The 18,420-nt window shown below is 38.9% G+C and overlaps 1 protein-coding gene across 1 annotated transcript in view; it reads left to right on the forward strand.

Moving 5' to 3' along the window:
- dnah5 (dynein, axonemal, heavy chain 5) overlaps positions 1-18,420 on the forward strand; it is a gene marked incomplete at both ends in the record, with an annotated part of 92,167 nt that overhangs the window by 42,387 nt on the left and 31,360 nt on the right. Inside the window, 15 exons of the mRNA XM_080039764.1 lie at positions 290-424; positions 707-829; positions 1,102-1,315; positions 1,655-1,878; positions 3,076-3,274; positions 3,383-3,555; positions 3,997-4,127; positions 5,242-5,395; positions 10,014-10,281; positions 10,981-11,104; positions 11,591-11,698; positions 12,545-12,659; positions 13,274-13,450; positions 15,650-15,853; positions 16,764-16,943. Coding sequence (XP_079895890.1) covers positions 290-424; positions 707-829; positions 1,102-1,315; positions 1,655-1,878; positions 3,076-3,274; positions 3,383-3,555; positions 3,997-4,127; positions 5,242-5,395; positions 10,014-10,281; positions 10,981-11,104; positions 11,591-11,698; positions 12,545-12,659; positions 13,274-13,450; positions 15,650-15,853; positions 16,764-16,943 — 2,529 coding nt within the window. The remainder of the gene's footprint in view (positions 1-289; positions 425-706; positions 830-1,101; positions 1,316-1,654; positions 1,879-3,075; positions 3,275-3,382; positions 3,556-3,996; positions 4,128-5,241; positions 5,396-10,013; positions 10,282-10,980; positions 11,105-11,590; positions 11,699-12,544; positions 12,660-13,273; positions 13,451-15,649; positions 15,854-16,763; positions 16,944-18,420) is intronic.

Genomic DNA, 18,420 nt, shown 5'->3' on the forward strand with positions numbered 1-18,420 from the left:
CAGACATGCAGCAGTCTCTTTTGTCTGTCACCACAGGCTTCACTGTGAATGACTGATCATATGTAATTCTCCCTCCACAAAACTGTGCTCTTGGATTTAAGGATTACATTTGAGATCAATATATTGAGGTCCTGAAAAATATACTAACCTCATGTTGTGTTTAGCACATTTGTCAATCCTTTCCTATTTCTTCCTGTGTCTTAATCTGCTTTCTTGAGGTGTCTATTGACTTTTGAGAGAGGCCAGTTCTGTCTTAGCGGAAACTTAAACAATATAAACATTTTTCTAGGCTGTTCTGCTGATTGGAGAGCAAGGAACAGCCAAGACTGTAATCATCAAGGGCTACATGTCAAAGTATGATCCTGAGACCCACAAGGGCAAGAGTCTCAACTTCTCTTCTGCTACCACACCACTCATGTTCCAGGTAAAGTCGAATCAACTGTTTGCTCTCTTAATTCATTTATGTTAAACAGCTTGCTATCTTTTTCTTTGCACTTGCATCTGAAGATGGATGCTCTACATTTGTGTGAACTTGCCATGTATTAATCATGAGCTTGTGAAGTAACATTGATCGTTGTCTGGTCTGATTAAGGTTCTCTTTTCCTGTACACTGCACATTGATTATTTCTGAGTGGAACTCACTATCCGTCATTTGCTTTTCTCTGCCTCCATTCTTGCTATCATTTTTCATGTGCTCCCCTTTCAGAGGACGGTTGAGAGCTATGTGGATAAGAGGATGGGGACCACTTATGGACCCCCTGCTGGGAAGAAAATGTCCATTTTTATAGATGATATCAACATGCCTGTCATCAACGAATGGGGAGACCAGGTTAGGGGTCTTTTTAACATAAATGAATTGGAATACTTACATTATCCTTTCCTAATCTAACTCAATTAATCAGAAATGTCAAATTGTGTCCCATTTTATGGAATCCCATGAAAGGTTTTTTTCATTTCAAGTCATTTTGTAACTAACTAAATTTAAGACCTAATTAAAGTATACAATGAATGAACTTATGATAACAGCCAAGAAGAATGCTTACATGAACTAATGACAATACAACTCTTTCTTATTAAATGTTGTTTTGCCTTTCATCATAGGTGACTAATGAAATTGTGAGGCAGCTCATGGAGCAAAATGGGTTCTTCAATCTGGAGAAACCGGGAGAGTTCACCAACATCGTGGACGTTCAGTTTCTTGCAGCTATGATCCATCCAGGAGGAGGCCGTAATGACATCCCACAGAGACTGAAAAGGCAGTTCTCTGTCTTTAACTGTACCCTGCCCTCCAATTCTTCCATTGACAAGATATTTGGTGAGAAAAAAAGAAAGAAATACATTCATTATTATTTTTGGTATTGAAACATTTGATAAATGTTTAGGGATGTGATATCAACACTGATATTTATTATACTGCATTGCCAAGTTGTAAAAATATGATGAAGTGAGGATGGGACTCTAATAAAAATGTATATATTTTCCTGGCAGTTTAAGTAAATCAGTTCCTTTATATATTAGTATGTGTAACTGCAGTGATGAATTGATAAATGTTGCCCCAAAATATAATTTCATGACATAGTACAGTACGTTAGCTGATTCGCTTTGGTCACACATTTCCCCCTTTATTTTAACCCTACCATCGACCCTGTTACAGGTGTGATTGGTGAGGGTCACTTCTGTGCACGCCGCAGCTTTGCCGCTGAGGTTCGGAGCACCGTGACCCGCTTAGTGTCTCTGACCCGCCGTCTCTGGCAGTTGACCAAGGTGAAGATGCTTCCTACTCCTGCCAAGTTCCACTACATCTTCAACCTGAGGGATCTGTCCAGGATCTGGCAAGGCATGCTTAATACCAGCGCCGAGGTGGTCAACTCTGTCCAGGTGAGAAGATTACATATATATATATATTGTGTTTTTTTTCTAAAATGTCATGTAATTAGGAACAATGGTTAACATGGCTTGGTTTGTACTAGTTAAAACTGACTGACTATTTACGCTGGGTTTTAACAGCAAATGAATGTATATGACAAAGAATAAAATAGGTTAAGTATTGTTGTGCATTGGATCAAAAGTTGAAAACACACAATAAGATGACAATAAACAAGCTTGAATCTCGTACGAGGGGGGCTCTCCCATGGTGTAGGGGGTAGAGCGTACCATTTGAGGCTCAGTCCTTATCGATTCCATTTTTTCACCCAGTATTCTGGTCCCTTTTTGTGCATGTCAACCAAGCATAGAGAGAAGTCCCATCATAGTGTGGTAGTGCAGTGTGGGACGGAGTTCTATATAATAGATTAGACAGACAATCAAATCAAGCTTTATTTATTCAGCTCTTTCTCCCTGCAGTCTCCCAGCAGTCAAAGTAAAATAAATATTAAAATAAATACATAAATAACCTTTGTTTTCCTTTTGTTTTCTTACAATGATCAAAACCCCTACTTATTTGGTAGAGCTATGTATGACTACATGATATATTAGGATATAATACATTACAGTATGGGAGAGAGACAGCAATGTTTGTTGTCAGGAAAGAACAGAAATCTCTAGCATATAGCAGTACCGGTACATTTGTTGCCAACTCCCTGTCACTATCTGGCCTCACTGAATAATTTAATACAATGAAATATATCTTTTACTTTAGACTGCACAGATTCTAGGCAAATATTCTCAAAATCCCTGCTTAATCTACCTCAGACAAGTCTAGAATTAACTACATCACCCAAACAGAATACAAGAGTATATCATTTTAAAAAATATAACCTTTTCTAATGATAATGTTGCTGTATGCAGAATTGCCACTATCAATATGCCTACACCTAATCTATGGCTGGCTTAATGAAAGCAAATCACCCAGTGCTCAATGTATTTCTTTGCTCCTGTGAATAATTTTTTACTTAAACTCATACAAAGATTCCATTCAAGAATATAATGATGTTTGTCATATTGGTTAGCCTTTCTGTATTAGCTATTTCAGTAGCAACAATCCCCTTTCCCGCTTGCTTGTATTGGTTAACTTGAATAGCTACTGTAAAAAAAAAAACAATACATAATTTTTTTTTTAAATGAACATGATTTTAGATACTGGTGGCATTGTGGAAGCATGAGTGTAAGCGGGTGATAGCTGACAGGTTCACCATGCCTGAGGACGTGGAGTGGTTTGACCAGGCTATTGCAAAGCTGACAGAGGAGGAGCTTGGCGAGGAGCACAAGAACATAGTGGACCATGGACTTGACCGATACTTTGTTGACTTTCTACGGGACGCACCTGAAGCTACAGGTACCAATCAAAAGAAAATGCAGCACTGGAGCATTTTTAACAGTGTTGTCGTACTAATAATTGCTTAGTATTATGATCTTTTTAATATAAAATGTGATTTTCGCACAGGGGAAGAGCCAGAAGACTCAGACTTTGATATGCCAAAGGTCTATGAGCCTATGGTATCTTTTGAGAACTTAAAGGAACGTTTGAACATGTTCTTGAGCCATTACAATGAGAGCATCAGGGGTACCGGCATGGACATGGTCTTCTTTCAGGACGCTATGCTACATCTGGTCAAGGTACTCTTGTACTCTTTTTTTTGTTTTTGTTTTTGGTATTACTTTGTCATACTTGCCTAAAACGAAATACATTGTAATATTGGCAGCTCTGTACATCACCTTTTACACTACAGAAAAGAACACAATGTGATGAGAAAGGCATGAATATGTTTTTCAAATTAAAGTGTAAAGATTTTGAGACGGAGCCCTAAGATACAGGGATTCCATGTAAGTCGTTTTTCTGGCCACCTAACACTTTTTTTTTTTGATTGTCAAGCGTCTTATATTCAGCCAGTTTTATTTTAGTACAGCTTAGTTTATGGAGCTTTTCAATGCCTGGTCGCTAACATTTAATTTCACTCGAACAAAATCTCCCACCCTCCTTTTCTTGTTTAACATGTCAGATATGCTTTGCCCTTGTATCAACCCCATATTTATGGCTGTCTGCTTCTGCGTTCATAGGTGTCTAGGATCATACGGACACCTGGAGGTAACGCTTTGTTGGTTGGTGTTGGGGGTTCAGGCAAACAGAGCCTTACCAGACTAGCCTCATTTATAGCTGGATACAAGATCTTCCAGATCACGCTCACACGGTACAACACACACACACACACACATAAGCGCACGCACGCACACACACACACCCAACCGTGTGCTTAATCTTATAGTATGTTGATAATAAATAATATCAAGCTGTTCAACTCACATTGTTTCCAGACTAAACTAAGCTAACACTAAAAACCTATGTAACTAACACACTGCTGCATGACTTTCTGCACTGCAGTTTTTTCTACAGAGTATAATTAGCCTGTAACATGAAATGACATACATCTTGTATTCAAATTATGCTGTTGCAGATATTTATTCACCATAGGTTAAAAGAAAGTATGAATATTTTGTCTCAGTTTTTTTCTCTCTCGGTTCCCATGTGTATTTGTCGCTGTCATATTCCCAGTCTCTCTTCCTAACATACCTTGCTGTTTTGTATTGATATAAATGAGCCTTGTGTTTCTCCTCAAGGCTTTCAAACCTGTGAGTGGAAAAACAGGCACCTTGATTCTTATTCTTCTGCTTTTCCTTATCTTTCTTTACACACAGGCAGTTGACTTTTTATATGCACATCCATAGAGTTACAGTATATATTTTACTTGACTTGTCTCGGTTTGACTTCATGCGACTTAAGCTTTCGGATTGCTTTCATTTAAATATCAATTCTGACTCTGTCACTCTCTTGCTAGATTTTTTTATGCATCTAGTTTTTCACCTAGGTTTTTTTTTCTACAATCAATTCCACCCGTAAAGATTCCATTTTTAGACACTTGTTTTTTTTTACCCAGTTTACCCAGGTTTTCAGATTATTGTACAAAGTAATTGAATCATAAATATGTATTTTTATAATGATCTTTGTTTTCTTATTGGACTAAAGCATCATACTGTATATTTAAGTAATGCACTGAACTGTGTCTACCACATGCATGACTTATTGCAGATTGTGATGGTGCCTTAAATTCAGCTGGTGCATCATTCATAACTCAAACAACATAATACATATTGTCAAACATATTTAGCCATACTCATACTGTACTCACTAACACTGTTTTCCTTTTTTTTTAATCATTCTCTGTTAATTGTGTTGGTCTGCCAATAGCAGTAACATAAAAAACATATAAATGCATATTTATTTTATGCATTGTGTTCTCTTAACAGCTCATACAACACAGCCAATCTGATGGATGACCTGAAGGGTTTGTACAGAACAGCTGGCCAACAGGGCAAAGGTATCAGCTTCATCTTTACTGACAACGAAATCAAAGAGGAGTCCTTTCTCGAGTACATGAACAACGTCCTGTCGTCGGGAGAGGTCAGCAACACACACGTGGAAAAAAAGACAAAATTGCAAATGATAACATGTTTTCTGTTTCAAATATTTTCACTGTGGAAAATGAGCTTAATCATCATACATAGCGTCCACAAAACACATTTCCTACTTTTTTAAACAAACAGCGAAAGCATGTTTTCTGTCAAATAAACTTGTATTTAATGTGAATTTGTTTTAAGTGTGAAAAACCATCAGATTATTAGCATGATTCCTCATGGCCAAATGTTCCTGCCGGTTAAGTAGTAAGAAACACAGGAATCTGCATTCTGGCTCATAGCGGACATTCAAGATACATGGTGTAGGTCAGCATTCAACCATGCACAGCCGTTATTGTTAGCAGTCAAATGTTTAAATTCCTTTCCAAGAATTGATTTTTCTCTGATTTGTTTATGTTTTAATGAATGCAGTATTTTTACAGCAGTTTCAATAATCAATCACTTTTTTTATTAGAAAAAACCTACTGTGAATATACAAAGCAGCTATAGCCTGGCACCGCCCGCCTACATACTTCTGCTCAATTTTCATTTCCCTTCAGTAGTCAGCCTGAGCCTGCGGTATATTAGCAGGTGTTCTTCACCAGATTTTTGGCGGTCCAATCAGCGAACAGAGGGTGTGGCTGAAAACAATGATGTGGAGTTTGTGCTCCAGTTTCAGTTGTAGTCAGACATACGTCACAACCAAACGTTATGCGATTGGTTGGCAGATCCAGAGTGGCACTGGGCAGATCCAATAGTTTTAAACTTCAAACGACACCAGCCTTCAGCTAACATTTGTCAATTAAGTAATTCCAGACCTTCTGTACAAATGAAATGCAGTACGATGGTCTGGTAGGACCAGTCCACAAAGCTGCTGCCCTGACTCAGATAAAATATATAGGGCCAGTTTCACAGACATGGATTAAGCCTAGTTCTGGACTAAATTGTACTTTCAATGGACAATCTCCATTCAAACTTCCATTTAGTCCATGACTAGGCTTAATCCATGTCTGTGAAACTGGCCCATAGTTTTTTTTTCAGCACTACAGTACGGTGGCCCTGAGAGCTCACGGCACTGCAACATCAGAAAACACATGCAAGAAGACAAAACGCAAGCAAATTAAGAAAACATCTTCATCAATTTGACAACACATGCGCACCATTTAGAAAACACATGCAAGAAGACAAAACGCAAGCAAATTAAGAAAACACAACGGAAGTGCTTCTGTAAGTGTTTCCAGAGGACACTTAAAAGTGATGCACATGTCCTACCGCAGACCACTTCAATAGGCTAATATCTGAATCATGCGATCACAATGTTAAAATAAAAACACTTACTGTTTATGTCATTTTCCAACACCACTGACTGAAATCCGAAATCCGGTGCTTGCAACAAGCCTGTCTGGACGTGTGCATCACTTTTAAGTGTCCTCTGGAAACACTTACAGAAGCAATTCCGTTGTGTTTTCTTAATTTGCTTGCGTTTTGTCTTCTTGCATGTGTTTTCTAAATGGTGCGCATGTGTTGTCAAATTGATGAAGATGTTTTCTTAATTTGCTTGCGTTTTGTGTTCTTGCATGTGTTTTCGGATGTTGCAGTGCCGTGAGCTCTCAGGGCCACCGTACTATAGCCTCAATTATACTTGTGCTGTTGAAAGTGATAAATGAGTGAAGTAAACATTTCATGATTGTCACACCAAGGCAGTGACCTGCAGAAGAGAAAACGATGTAGTCTCTATATGGGTTAATATGAGCAGTTATCTCAATTCGATCAAATAATAAAGCAATGGCAGTTTCCCTTTTCAATACAATGCCATCTGTTATAAATTGAAGCTGGAACTGGGGAAGCAGAATCAGATATGGCTGTGTCTATTATATGCTGCAGCACTTTGCATCACAGCCACAGAACAGCCTCTTTCCTGTGTTACTCTGTAACAGCAGCAATAGTAGCAGTTGGCTTCAAGGTCAAACGCTACAATTTCCCTGCTGCTATCCCAGAACTATCAATTTTGTTTGATCCAGTGGCTGTGCTGTAACTGTGGCAAAACACTATTCTCTGCATTCTAACTGATTATCCTCTCAACTTCCCTTCTCTCCTCTTACTCTGACCCGACTCTGCTCTTTTCTTTCACACTTCCTCCTCTCATTTGTGCTGCCCCTCTGTTCCCACTCATCCTTTCCCTTATACTTTCTTTGCCTGGTTTCTCCTAACACACCTCTCCTTTAGATAATCCTTTGCGATCCTTGCTTGCTCTTATCTAGTCTCTTCCTGCCTTTGTTTTCTTTATATTCTTTACCTCCTTGTTCTCCTCCTTCATCCCAACTGTCTTTTGCAGTACTTAATAAGGAAAGTATTACAAAAGCAGCACAGCACAGAAAGAAACATGTATTGGTAGCTTTTACGATGACAAAGTTCAGAGCACCAAGTCATGCATGGTCATTCAAGAAAATCTCTCGATATAAGCTGATTAGACCAAATAAGTAGTCATTATTATTTTACACATGCCCAGTGTAAAGCCATGATTATAAACGGTATATGTTGCCTATCCATCAGGCTGCAACTCCTACTGCTGCTCTGTGCTGACATACTGTAGGAGTATGCTGTCTTGCTTCCAAGCCCCCCTTGGGAGTTATGTGAGGGTATAATGTAATTCTAATCAAGCAGTGAAAACAGGGCCCAGTTTTCCTAACTGCATGCTAAGCATAAAGAGATCTTGTACATCTTCTTACATTTTCCAAATTAAAGACTCAAGAAGCTCGACATCTACAGGACTTTTTGTAAATGATAATGACTCTTTTTTTTTAGGATTTAACACATTTAATTTTCCCAAAAAGCATGTCCTTGAATCTAATATACAAGATTGTTTTTTTGCCTTTGCGCCCTTGATTATTACTCAAATCTAATCAAGCCGAATTTTTTACTTTTTTTTAATGATTTTTGTATGAAATTCCTCTTTACATTTCATGTCACCAAAGTTAGTTGCAGAGTTACATCATCTAGGCCTACATGACTTTTTGAATCAGCTGCTGTCCAAGATGCACAAGAACCTTATTTCTCCCTGTTGTTTCATTTATGCTTGTAGTGGCATTCCGTCTGTATACTTCAAATTTCGATACCACAATCCAGCTGTAGGCACAGTAACTTAGCCTGACGCGAATGACATGAGATATTGTTTCTGGTTCAAAAGATTTACTGAAAAAAGGTCAAAAAATATACAAAGTCACACGGTAAAGAAATATTATGCTCCCGTGCTTATGGGCAGCTGTCTTCCAAACTAAAATGGCGCGAGTCATTACGTCACAAAAATAAAGCATTTGGCCTAAACATATCAAATATTACAAAATTACTTTAGCTGAAAATACACTTATACAAAGCAAATAACATGAACTGTAAATTATTATGAATTATAAAAAACACATATTACTTCCACAAATATTATTAAACAATTTCTTATGTTTTATGCAATCTGGCTCTTACAATGCTCACTCATTGTAATGTACACAAAGGAATTTCTGTTAATTGGTTTAAAATGTTTTCCTCCTTTAGCCTCTATTTACTAGAACTTAGTGTTCTCTTTCTATCATTGTTTTTCCGCTCTCTACTAGTCATTATGATAGCTTACCTCTCCACTGTCTTCCCTGCTCCTCTCCTCTCTTCTTAAATGATTAGGGGAGGTTAAAAGGAAAATAGTTGGTATCTGGGGATTGTTAGTGTGAAGGTGAGGTGTGTTGTGTATGTAGATGTCGGGGAGTGAAACGTTTTTCGTGCGTGTGCGTGTGTGTGTGTGTGTGTGTGTGTGTGTGTGTGTGTGTGTGTGTGTGTGACAGTGACAGTGACAAAGCTGAGAAATAAAAAGGTGAGAGAGTGAGCTTTTAGTGTGAGGTTGTTGTCAATGTGAGATTGACCCAGAAGACGTCAGAGGAATTGTTTTTCTAACCACAACAGCACATGCGTCTCCCAGGCTCTCTCCTGCTCTCTCCCTTCCCTGTTACTTGCTCGATTTCTCTGTTGCTACCTACAGAATTGGTGATTAGGCGCAAAAAGCAATGTGAAAAGATATAGCACCACTATCGGCCTAGGTCAAACCCGGTCAAAGTGGGTGTATTTTTGTTTAAATGTTTCAGCATCAGGATAAGGCATTATGTGGAGGATGAGCAGGGTTTCTGCAGCCAACTAAAAAAAAATCTATATGTAAATCAACTGCTGATGTCACTAAAATCCCAAACTATCCCAAGCTACTGTTAGTGAGTGTATTTATGACAAATCAACACAATTTGCCTTTTAATTTAAAACATGGGCAATGTTAACTAGCATCCCACTAGTGCACTATTGGATTGCGATCTAGTGACTGTTGAGGCAATTTTGAAAGTCTAGGCTAAAAACTATTTGCAAAAGAAATCAGGAGATAATAAATACACGTGTGTGTGTGTGTGTGTGTGTGTGTGTGTGTGTGTGTGTGTGTGTGTGTGTGTGTGTGTGTGTGTGTGTGTGTGTGTGTGTGTGTGTGTGTGTGTGTGTGTGTGTGTGTGTGTGTGTGTGTGTGTGTGTGTGTGTGTGTGTGTGTGTGTGTGTGTGTGTGTGTGTGTGTGTGTGTGTGTGTGTGTTTGTTTGTGTGTTTCTATCAGGTGTCCAATTTATTTGCCCGTGATGAGATTGACGAGATCCTCAGCGATCTAATCCCCAATATGAAGCGGGAGTTTCCCAGGCGACCACCCACCAATGAAAACCTGTACGAGTACTTCATGTCACGAGTCCGTCATAACCTCCATGTTATTCTTTGCTTCTCACCTGTTGGGGAAAAGTTCCGCAACCGGGCATTAAAGTTTCCAGCATTGATATCTGGTTGTACCATGGACTGGTTCAGCCGCTGGCCAAAAGATGCTCTTGTTGCAGGTACATTTAGCAGACAATTTTAAAATGTTATATCGATATGATCCAATGGTATCAAACACTGATTTAACTGGACTATTTCAACAAGTATTTCTCACTCAAGCTTGCTAACAAGTACATCAGTAAACTGTTAATCCCAGCTGCATAGCTACAGTTTTCCAGTAATTTATAGGACTTCAGTATGTTGTTACAAAAGCATTCTGTATTTATATGCAGAATCGAATTGCAATAGATAAGTCTTCATTATTTGGGGTATTTTAAATGTAGCAGCTCATTCTGTTCTGAAAAAAGAATATCTTGCAGCACATCCATTTCTGGCATGTCGGATTGCTTTTGAGTATAAATTGGTTTAAAAAGTCAATATTTTCCAATTATTCGCTGTTGTTGTTTTCTGTTTCTAAAATGTCCATTCCATATTTTGTTGAATTAGAAAAACAACACAGATGCTGTAGTACATATAACCGATCATTCATCTTTTATGGTGTGCCATGACAATTATTCTTGTTGGGAAAACAATCAATTTGACAATTTTGCAGCATGACAGTAGGCTACTGAGCAAGAAAGAAGCTTGAATATATTTTTGTTTACAATTGCCGGCCTGATTTATGTGACCGATTTCCACTCTCTGCTTTCTCTAACTTTCTACATTTAAATAAATCTGCACTTTGTCATTCTTTCTCTGTCCATCTTTCTGTCCTTCAGTTTCGGAGCACTTCCTATCAGTCTATGACATCGACTGCTCAGCCCAGGTTAAAAGTGAGGTAGTCCAGTGCATGGGTTCCTTCCAGGATGGTGTGGCAGAGAAGTGTGTGGACTACTTCCAAAGGTATTTAGCAGGAATCCATCCTTGAACTAAAACATGTCATTTTAGATGTATTGGGCAGTTTTATAGATATTGTCAGTAATATAGGAGATACAAGGAGTTGTGCATCAGGAATACATTCTAAAGATGTGTATTTGTTCACATGTACCTTTGGGGGTCATTATATGACTTTATTAGAGAGGGGTTAATAGAAAGATAAAGACAAGAGAGACACATGGGGAAGGACATGTGGTGGCTTGACATGAACTGAGCACAGTGCTGTTCGTGGCCTTGACCACTAGGTCGTCAGGGTGGACCAAAATGGTTTATTTTAAATATAGCATTATATTTAGGTTGACTTAAACATTGTTCATTTGGCTTTTGATTAGAAAACATTTCCTCACAAAAAGTAATCATTGGTTAAATAAAGGTTATTAAATTTGGATTTTTGCTAAATAGTGATTAAATTGTGACATGAAATGAACCTATTGTTTTCTAATTTGAATTTAGATACAGGCGGTCAACCCACGTCACACCCAAGTCCTACCTGTCCTTCATTCAGGGCTACAAGAACATCTATAAAGAGAAGAGAACCGAAGTCCAGACCCTTTTCAACAGGTACACCACAACAAGACTTAAGGATTCAACTGTGGATGTGAATATATGTGTTATACTTGTAACAACAATTTTAGTGTTTGGGTTACACTGTAGCACTTTTTAGCATTTGTTGAATTTAAAATTGCTTTCATTCCAACTGCATTAAATGAATGATAATAGATAAATTAAGTTGTTGAGTTTTAAATCTGTAGTCTAGTCTTCCTCTGAGTCACCATTAGTGGTCGGTTATATAGGATGCATCAATAATTAGGCATTATTAATGCATTTCCTGAAAAATAACACACTTTTCCACAGGTAGATTTTCAGAGAACTGTGTCACAGATTAAAACCACTCTAAGTCAATAGTTATCGATTCCCTAATGGCACCAACAGTCAAAGATGCCCGTTCAGAACCCTCAAAAAGCATGCCATTTGTTGAAAGTGCAGCAGAAATTGCACCATTAAAAAAAAACATCACAGAACTCAGAAAAACATACAATTTCTGTTCTCCTGTGTTCACAATTCTGAACCCAAGTCTGCTCATCCCCAAGCGTCCAACGATCTATTGGCACCAGTTGAAGGGATACCATATTATTTAGAATTTTGATCTAGCACATAATATCAGCTGACCAAGGATATAAAATGGTTTAACTGTGAATAATGGGCAGACTTTCACCGCCTGGTGCCCAGTGGACTACAAAAAAATCACTCAGAATGTAATTCAGTTCATGTTTACATTTGTAGGTATAATAAAACAGGACACCAAGTGTGTTGTGCAGATTCTTTTCAAAATGTCTAGCACACAGGTGCAAGGTTTATGCTGGAAATGCATATTAACCGATCATGTTTCATGTTTATCCTAATTAGGATGAACACTGGTCTCCAGAAGCTGAAGGAAGCATCTGAGTCTGTAGGAATACTCAGCAAGGAGCTGGAGGTGAAAGAGAAGGAGCTGCAGGTTGCCAATGACAAGGCTGATATGGTAGGTTTCAGGCTCTGTGTGTGTGTGTGTGTGTGTGTGTGTGTGTGTGTGTGTGTGTGTGTGTGTGTGTGTGTGTGTGTGTGTGTGTGTGTGTGTGTGTGTGTGTGTGTGTGTGTGTGTGTGTGTGTGTGTGTGTGTGTGTGTGTGTGTGTGTGTGTGTGTGTGTGTGTGTGTGTGTGTGTGTGTGTGTGTGTGTGTGCAGATTAAATAGTGTCTCTTGAGTTACCTACCCTATGCTGTTGGCTTTATTAATTTGCTTAAATATGTATCTTAAGTATGCAATTGTGTATGGATACTTCTTATTCTGGTCATTCATAGTTCCTAATTGAAGATCCAAGATGTGTGCTGAACTAAAAAATAACTGAATAACGGAGTCTGAGTTTTTGTAGTAGAATTACCTGAACCTCAGTTATTTTCAATTATTCAGGTGCATGTCAACTTTTCTGAAATTAAAACTTTATGTACAGAAGTGGACACAAATGAGCGACAACAAGATGAACATGAGGTCACGGGTTGTTTGTTTGTTTGTTTGTTTCGCTAATGTTAAAGGAGGAATGCAAGTGAGATGACAGTGATTCAAGACAATGTATATTTGTCTCTGTGAATACACCCAGGTATTGAAAGAGGTGACGGTCAAAGCCCAGGCAGCCGAGCGAGTGAAGGTGGAGGTGCAGAAAGTGAAGGACAAGGCCCAGGCCATTGTAGACAGCATCTCAGCAGACAAGGCCATCGCTGAGGAGAAACTTGAAGCTGCCCGGCCAGCTCTTCAGGAAGCTGAGGCTGCACTGCAGGTATGGAGCTTTGATATATAAATGTTAAATTGTATTGTATGTATAATTAAATATGTTCTTAGCTTGACTGCTGTAACTCTCTATTTTGGTCAAACTGATGCGTCTTTATTTTACCATCAGCTTGTCCAGAAAGTTGCCATTAAGAAGACCTCAGTTCCTGTATCACCTTACTGATTCAGTTATTTGTAGAGTTGCATTTGAAATACTACCGTTTGTCTACAAAGCACTGCATGCTCTTGTAATATAATGTCATATCCAAATACCCCACTTCTAGACCTTTATAGTTCTCCGAGGTTTGTCTGACGTCTGCATGATCCCCAATTGAACCGAATGTTATTTGGTGAGGTTTGTCACTAGATGCACCATTTTATAATATTGTATCCCAGTCAACTGATATCTTTAAGAAGTGAAATAAATAACAACACTTTGTGTAACTGCCATATATTCTTATCCCTGTCCATCACTCTTATATAAAACCGAAGGATTTACGCGGATTAAAGTTGATTTGTGACCGAGATGCACGATTAAAAGTCCAGACCCAAAACGCCAAGATGTGATAAGGTTTCTAAAAGTAACACACTATCAGTTCTCTACAACAATCAACTGTTTTGAATATGTAAGGACTAACTTCTCAATGTGGGGTTGTTGTAATATTTACTATAACGAGATCGAAAGAAAATGTGTCAAAAAGGGAAAAATGATTTCACTTATCAGAGGAAAAACCTATACCATAATTTCCTCTTATACTGACAGTATCTCGCAGTGATGGTGCTCATGACGTTCTCTGCTCTCCCTGTCTAATTTGCCTTAAATGATAGCCCACGGGTTCATCAGCAAACCATGTGTTAGAGTGGTTGATTGCGCTCCTCTCTGTGATTTAATGTCTCCCCTACCAGGGTTTTTTCCTGCTTCCTCTCTCTGTGTACCTTAAGGGTTCCACTTACAGCACTCGATGACTTGCTGCGAGTAGCTGCATGCAGGTTTTGTCTACAGCCTTCCCAACCCAGTGTGTGTTTGTGTGTGTAACAGAGAGTGTGTCTAAGGTCAGCATGGGGCTCTGCAGCCTAGAGCTGGGTAGTAATTAAAGCTGCCCTCCTGGGTAGATGGTTGCATACAAATCTCCTATGGCAGGTCCCTGATTTAGAATGTGCGCTGTACTGCTGCATTATGTAAACCTCATATTACCAAACAGGAAACCCTGTGGCAAACCGTTTGGATTGATGATCACGTGTTTAAGGACGTTAAGGAATAGATCGAGAAATAAGCAGTTTGCTAATTCAATGTTTTTGTTTCAATAGCAAAGGACCCCGCACAAAGCTGAAAACATCCCACATTAATGAAGAAACATGTATTATATACCTGTATATGTTGTTTTAAAGTAACTATGATTTCCTAAGGCCGGGTTTCCTTATTGAGGCAGAGAAGAGAGAAGATACCAGGAAAGTGCAAGAAGGGGAAGAGATGAGACGAGCAGGCCTGCCTGATGAAGCAGCCAAACAAATCTCCCCGGGACTTTTTCTGAACTCTGTGGCTGTCCCTCATTTAATTAGTCCCTTTCAAAAAATCTCTTTTCCTCTCTGCAGAACTCCTCTCTTTCTGTTGGAGTTTGCATTCACCGTCTTCTTGCTTTGTGTATTTCCCCTCTATCTGTCCTCGTCAGTATGCCTCTGGGCACTGCCCCCGCACACTCCTGCTTTATATTCTCAAACTGCAGCATTGTGTTCAATTTCCTTTATACTCCCTGTCATAGAAAGTTCTAATGAAAATTAAATTAGCTCATTCTTTTTACTCATCCCAATTAAATTCTTCTCTTCTCGCCTTTTTAATTTAATTTTTAAATCCAATAGGCGCACACACACCCACACACACACACACTTCCAGTCCTCCAATGTGTACGAATGGGCACAAACAGTGAATATAACGTGTTAGCAGCTTCATATGACAACTGTAAATGGATATATGATGGGTTTATTGTGAACAAATACACACACACACATATATATATATATATATATATTCATATAACATGCAAGTGTAATTGTTTCCCTTGTTTTTGATAGACAATAGTGTTCTGACAGTAGAATGCTCTCACAACACGACTAATGTAAACCCATGTTGTCCTTCATTTCAGTTCACCCAAACGGGATCATTAAGCATTTAGATACAGTCGAACATGTGTTTTTCTCTGTACCCATTCAGACAATCAAGCCATCGGACATTGCCACTGTGCGAACACTTGGTCGTCCGCCCCACCTCATCATGCGGATCATGGATTGTGTGCTGCTGCTCTTCCAGAGGCGGGTCAACACAGTGAAGATTGACCCAGAGAAGAACAGCCACACGCCATCCTGGCAGGAGTCCCTAAAACTCATGACAGCTGGAAACTTTGTGGCCAGCCTACAGGTACACACGCCAATGTCAGACATATACAGTGGAGATTATAAATTGATGTATTGCCGCTGCATAAGGCTTACTTACATACGATGGTAAGGCGACATCGTTGATAGCCTGTATCAACAATGAAAATAGACAAAATCATTGTAGACACAACACTGAAGGAGCAGACCCACCTCCAATGATTCACACTGAAAGGCTAATTCCCTTCTCTTCCATTAGAATGATACATTAATCTGTCATACATAATCTTATGTTGTAAAATTGTATCAAACATATATAAGATTGTGTTGGTTTTCTTGCAGGAATAAATAAGTGTCATCAAAGATATCCTTGTGCAAACATCCTGTTGCAAGGGCTATGGCCTGGAGCCTAACTAATACGTTAAATATTTGATATTACATATATATACTTATATGGTACTCAATTCGTAATGCATAATATCATCTGCTAAAAGTCTCTCTTCAACCAACACCACTGCCACTTTTTCTTCTCTTACCTTCTTACCTCTGTATGTCATCTTGTTGCTGCTCCCCTGCATTTTTCTGACTCTTTCTGTCTAACTCACTCTTGCATCTTTATTCTGTTCTGTGTTGTGTTCTTTCCCAGCATCTGAGCTACCCTGCCTTGTCCTTTGCCTCCCTTTCTCTTTTACACGTTGTCTCAGTACACCACCCAACCTATCTTTCCATTTTCCCCTATCTTTTCCTCTGCAGCTTTCACCACCTGCTCTGCCTCCTGTCTTTTATTTCCTGGTTATACAGTATTTGTTTTTTCTCAGAGCAGAGGCAGATTGCTCTTTACTTTTTTTGTATTTTAGTAACCTGTGTTGTAAATATTCATATGCCAGCTGACTCAAAACAATGATCTCTCCCACTCCCTTCAACTTTCTCTACAATTGTCTGTATCTCCCTTGCAGCAATTCCCCAAAGATTCCATTAATGGGGAAATGGTGGAGCTGCTTATGCCTTATTTTGACATGCCCGACTACAACATTGAAACAGCCAAAAGGGTTTGTGGCAACGTGGCCGGCCTTGCATCCTGGACGAAAGCTATGGCTTCCTTCTTTTCCATCAACAAGGAGGTCTTACCATTGAAGGTAATATACAGTTTAGTTTGTGCTTGACAAAGGAGAAAGGTAAAACAGTGTCAGATGGTATGTGACACAAAGAAAAGACAAAAAGAAATGCACCTGTCATCTTCACCCCTACAAATACATATAACAGTATTGCTGAATCAGATGAATAAGGAACATTTGCAGGAGAGCTCTAATCTGCAAATAAGCCCCAGGCTAAATAATCATCACAAACTGTCTGTCATCTGAAAAGGATTTATTCATATTCCCACATTTGTGCAGCAACAATTTACTGATGGTGTAGGCAATAGAAGTGCCCCCCCCCAAAAAAAAAATAGAGAATTGGGCTCTTATTCATGCATCATGAGCACACAAAACATTTTGAATGGTAAAATTTGGTGCATCTCAAGTCAAGTTGCTTGGGCCTATTTTAATTTAATTAAACTCAAGTACAAAGCCTAAAATGGATCTCCCCAGGCAGAGAGCTTATACATGAAACTCATTGTCGAAAAAAGAGTCATCAATGGGAAACAGATTAAGTCTCAAACACAATACATTAATTATTATCTGGCAAATCACCCCCCATAGGCTTAATAGAGTTTGGTTGCTGTGTCAGTGAACATCAGAAGACTTATTTTCGGATCATAACTTACTCATCTTAAGCTCGTACTTTGGTCAGTGTGTTGTATTTTCATTGGAACATATTATTTTGGAGATTTTATCCTTTGCCGATGCAAGAACCGAATTAGCAAGGTCACACCCATGTTACGATTTGAAACACATTTCAAACGAACTTTTAAAACCTTGTTAAAGCAAAATGAAAAGAGATGCAGACGTTTTATATTCAAAGTGACTGACATCTTCTTCTTTTTTACAAGCACTACTTAAATACTGCTTTAACCCACTTGTCTGTCCTTCAGCCAGTTTTAAAGCTCCCATATTATACACTTTTCGGTACTATTATACACCATATTATATGGTCTTAGTGATCCCTAATACGTTTTTCTTTAATTGTTTGCTGAAAAAAACTTTCAGATAATTTATTGTACTATGCTGATGTTCAGCTAATCTCACAATGGCCTATTTTTTAAAAAGAGCTGCAGCTCCCCTCGTAAATATACAATCTTTGAGCTGCCCCCGCCCCTTGTCCGGAAGCGAAGCCAGATACGCCTCGCCCTCTGTCTGTCAGGGCCGTGGATCAATAAGAAATAGGGGTGTGGGCTGCACAGTGGAAGCTTCTGGCTTTCCAGTTTGTGAGGTCAGAAAAGGGGAAAATTCTGACTGGAGTATATTGGGGGGGAGGGGTGGGGGTTTCAGAAAGGGGGAGAGTGAGAACAGGAGAGATTGTTATTTTTAAAATATTTTGGCAGTCTCTAGGCACACCATGGACCCATGGATATGTTAGAACACATTTAAAAAGTGCATTTAGCATAATATGTGACCTTTAATGTATTTCTTCAAGGAATAAGTAGGCCCATATAGACAGCTAGGTTGCAGAGCT

Source organism: Ammodytes marinus (assembly GCF_949987685.1).
Source record: "Ammodytes marinus genome assembly, chromosome: 13".
Classification (NCBI taxonomy): Eukaryota; Metazoa; Chordata; class Actinopteri; order Uranoscopiformes; family Ammodytidae; genus Ammodytes; species Ammodytes marinus.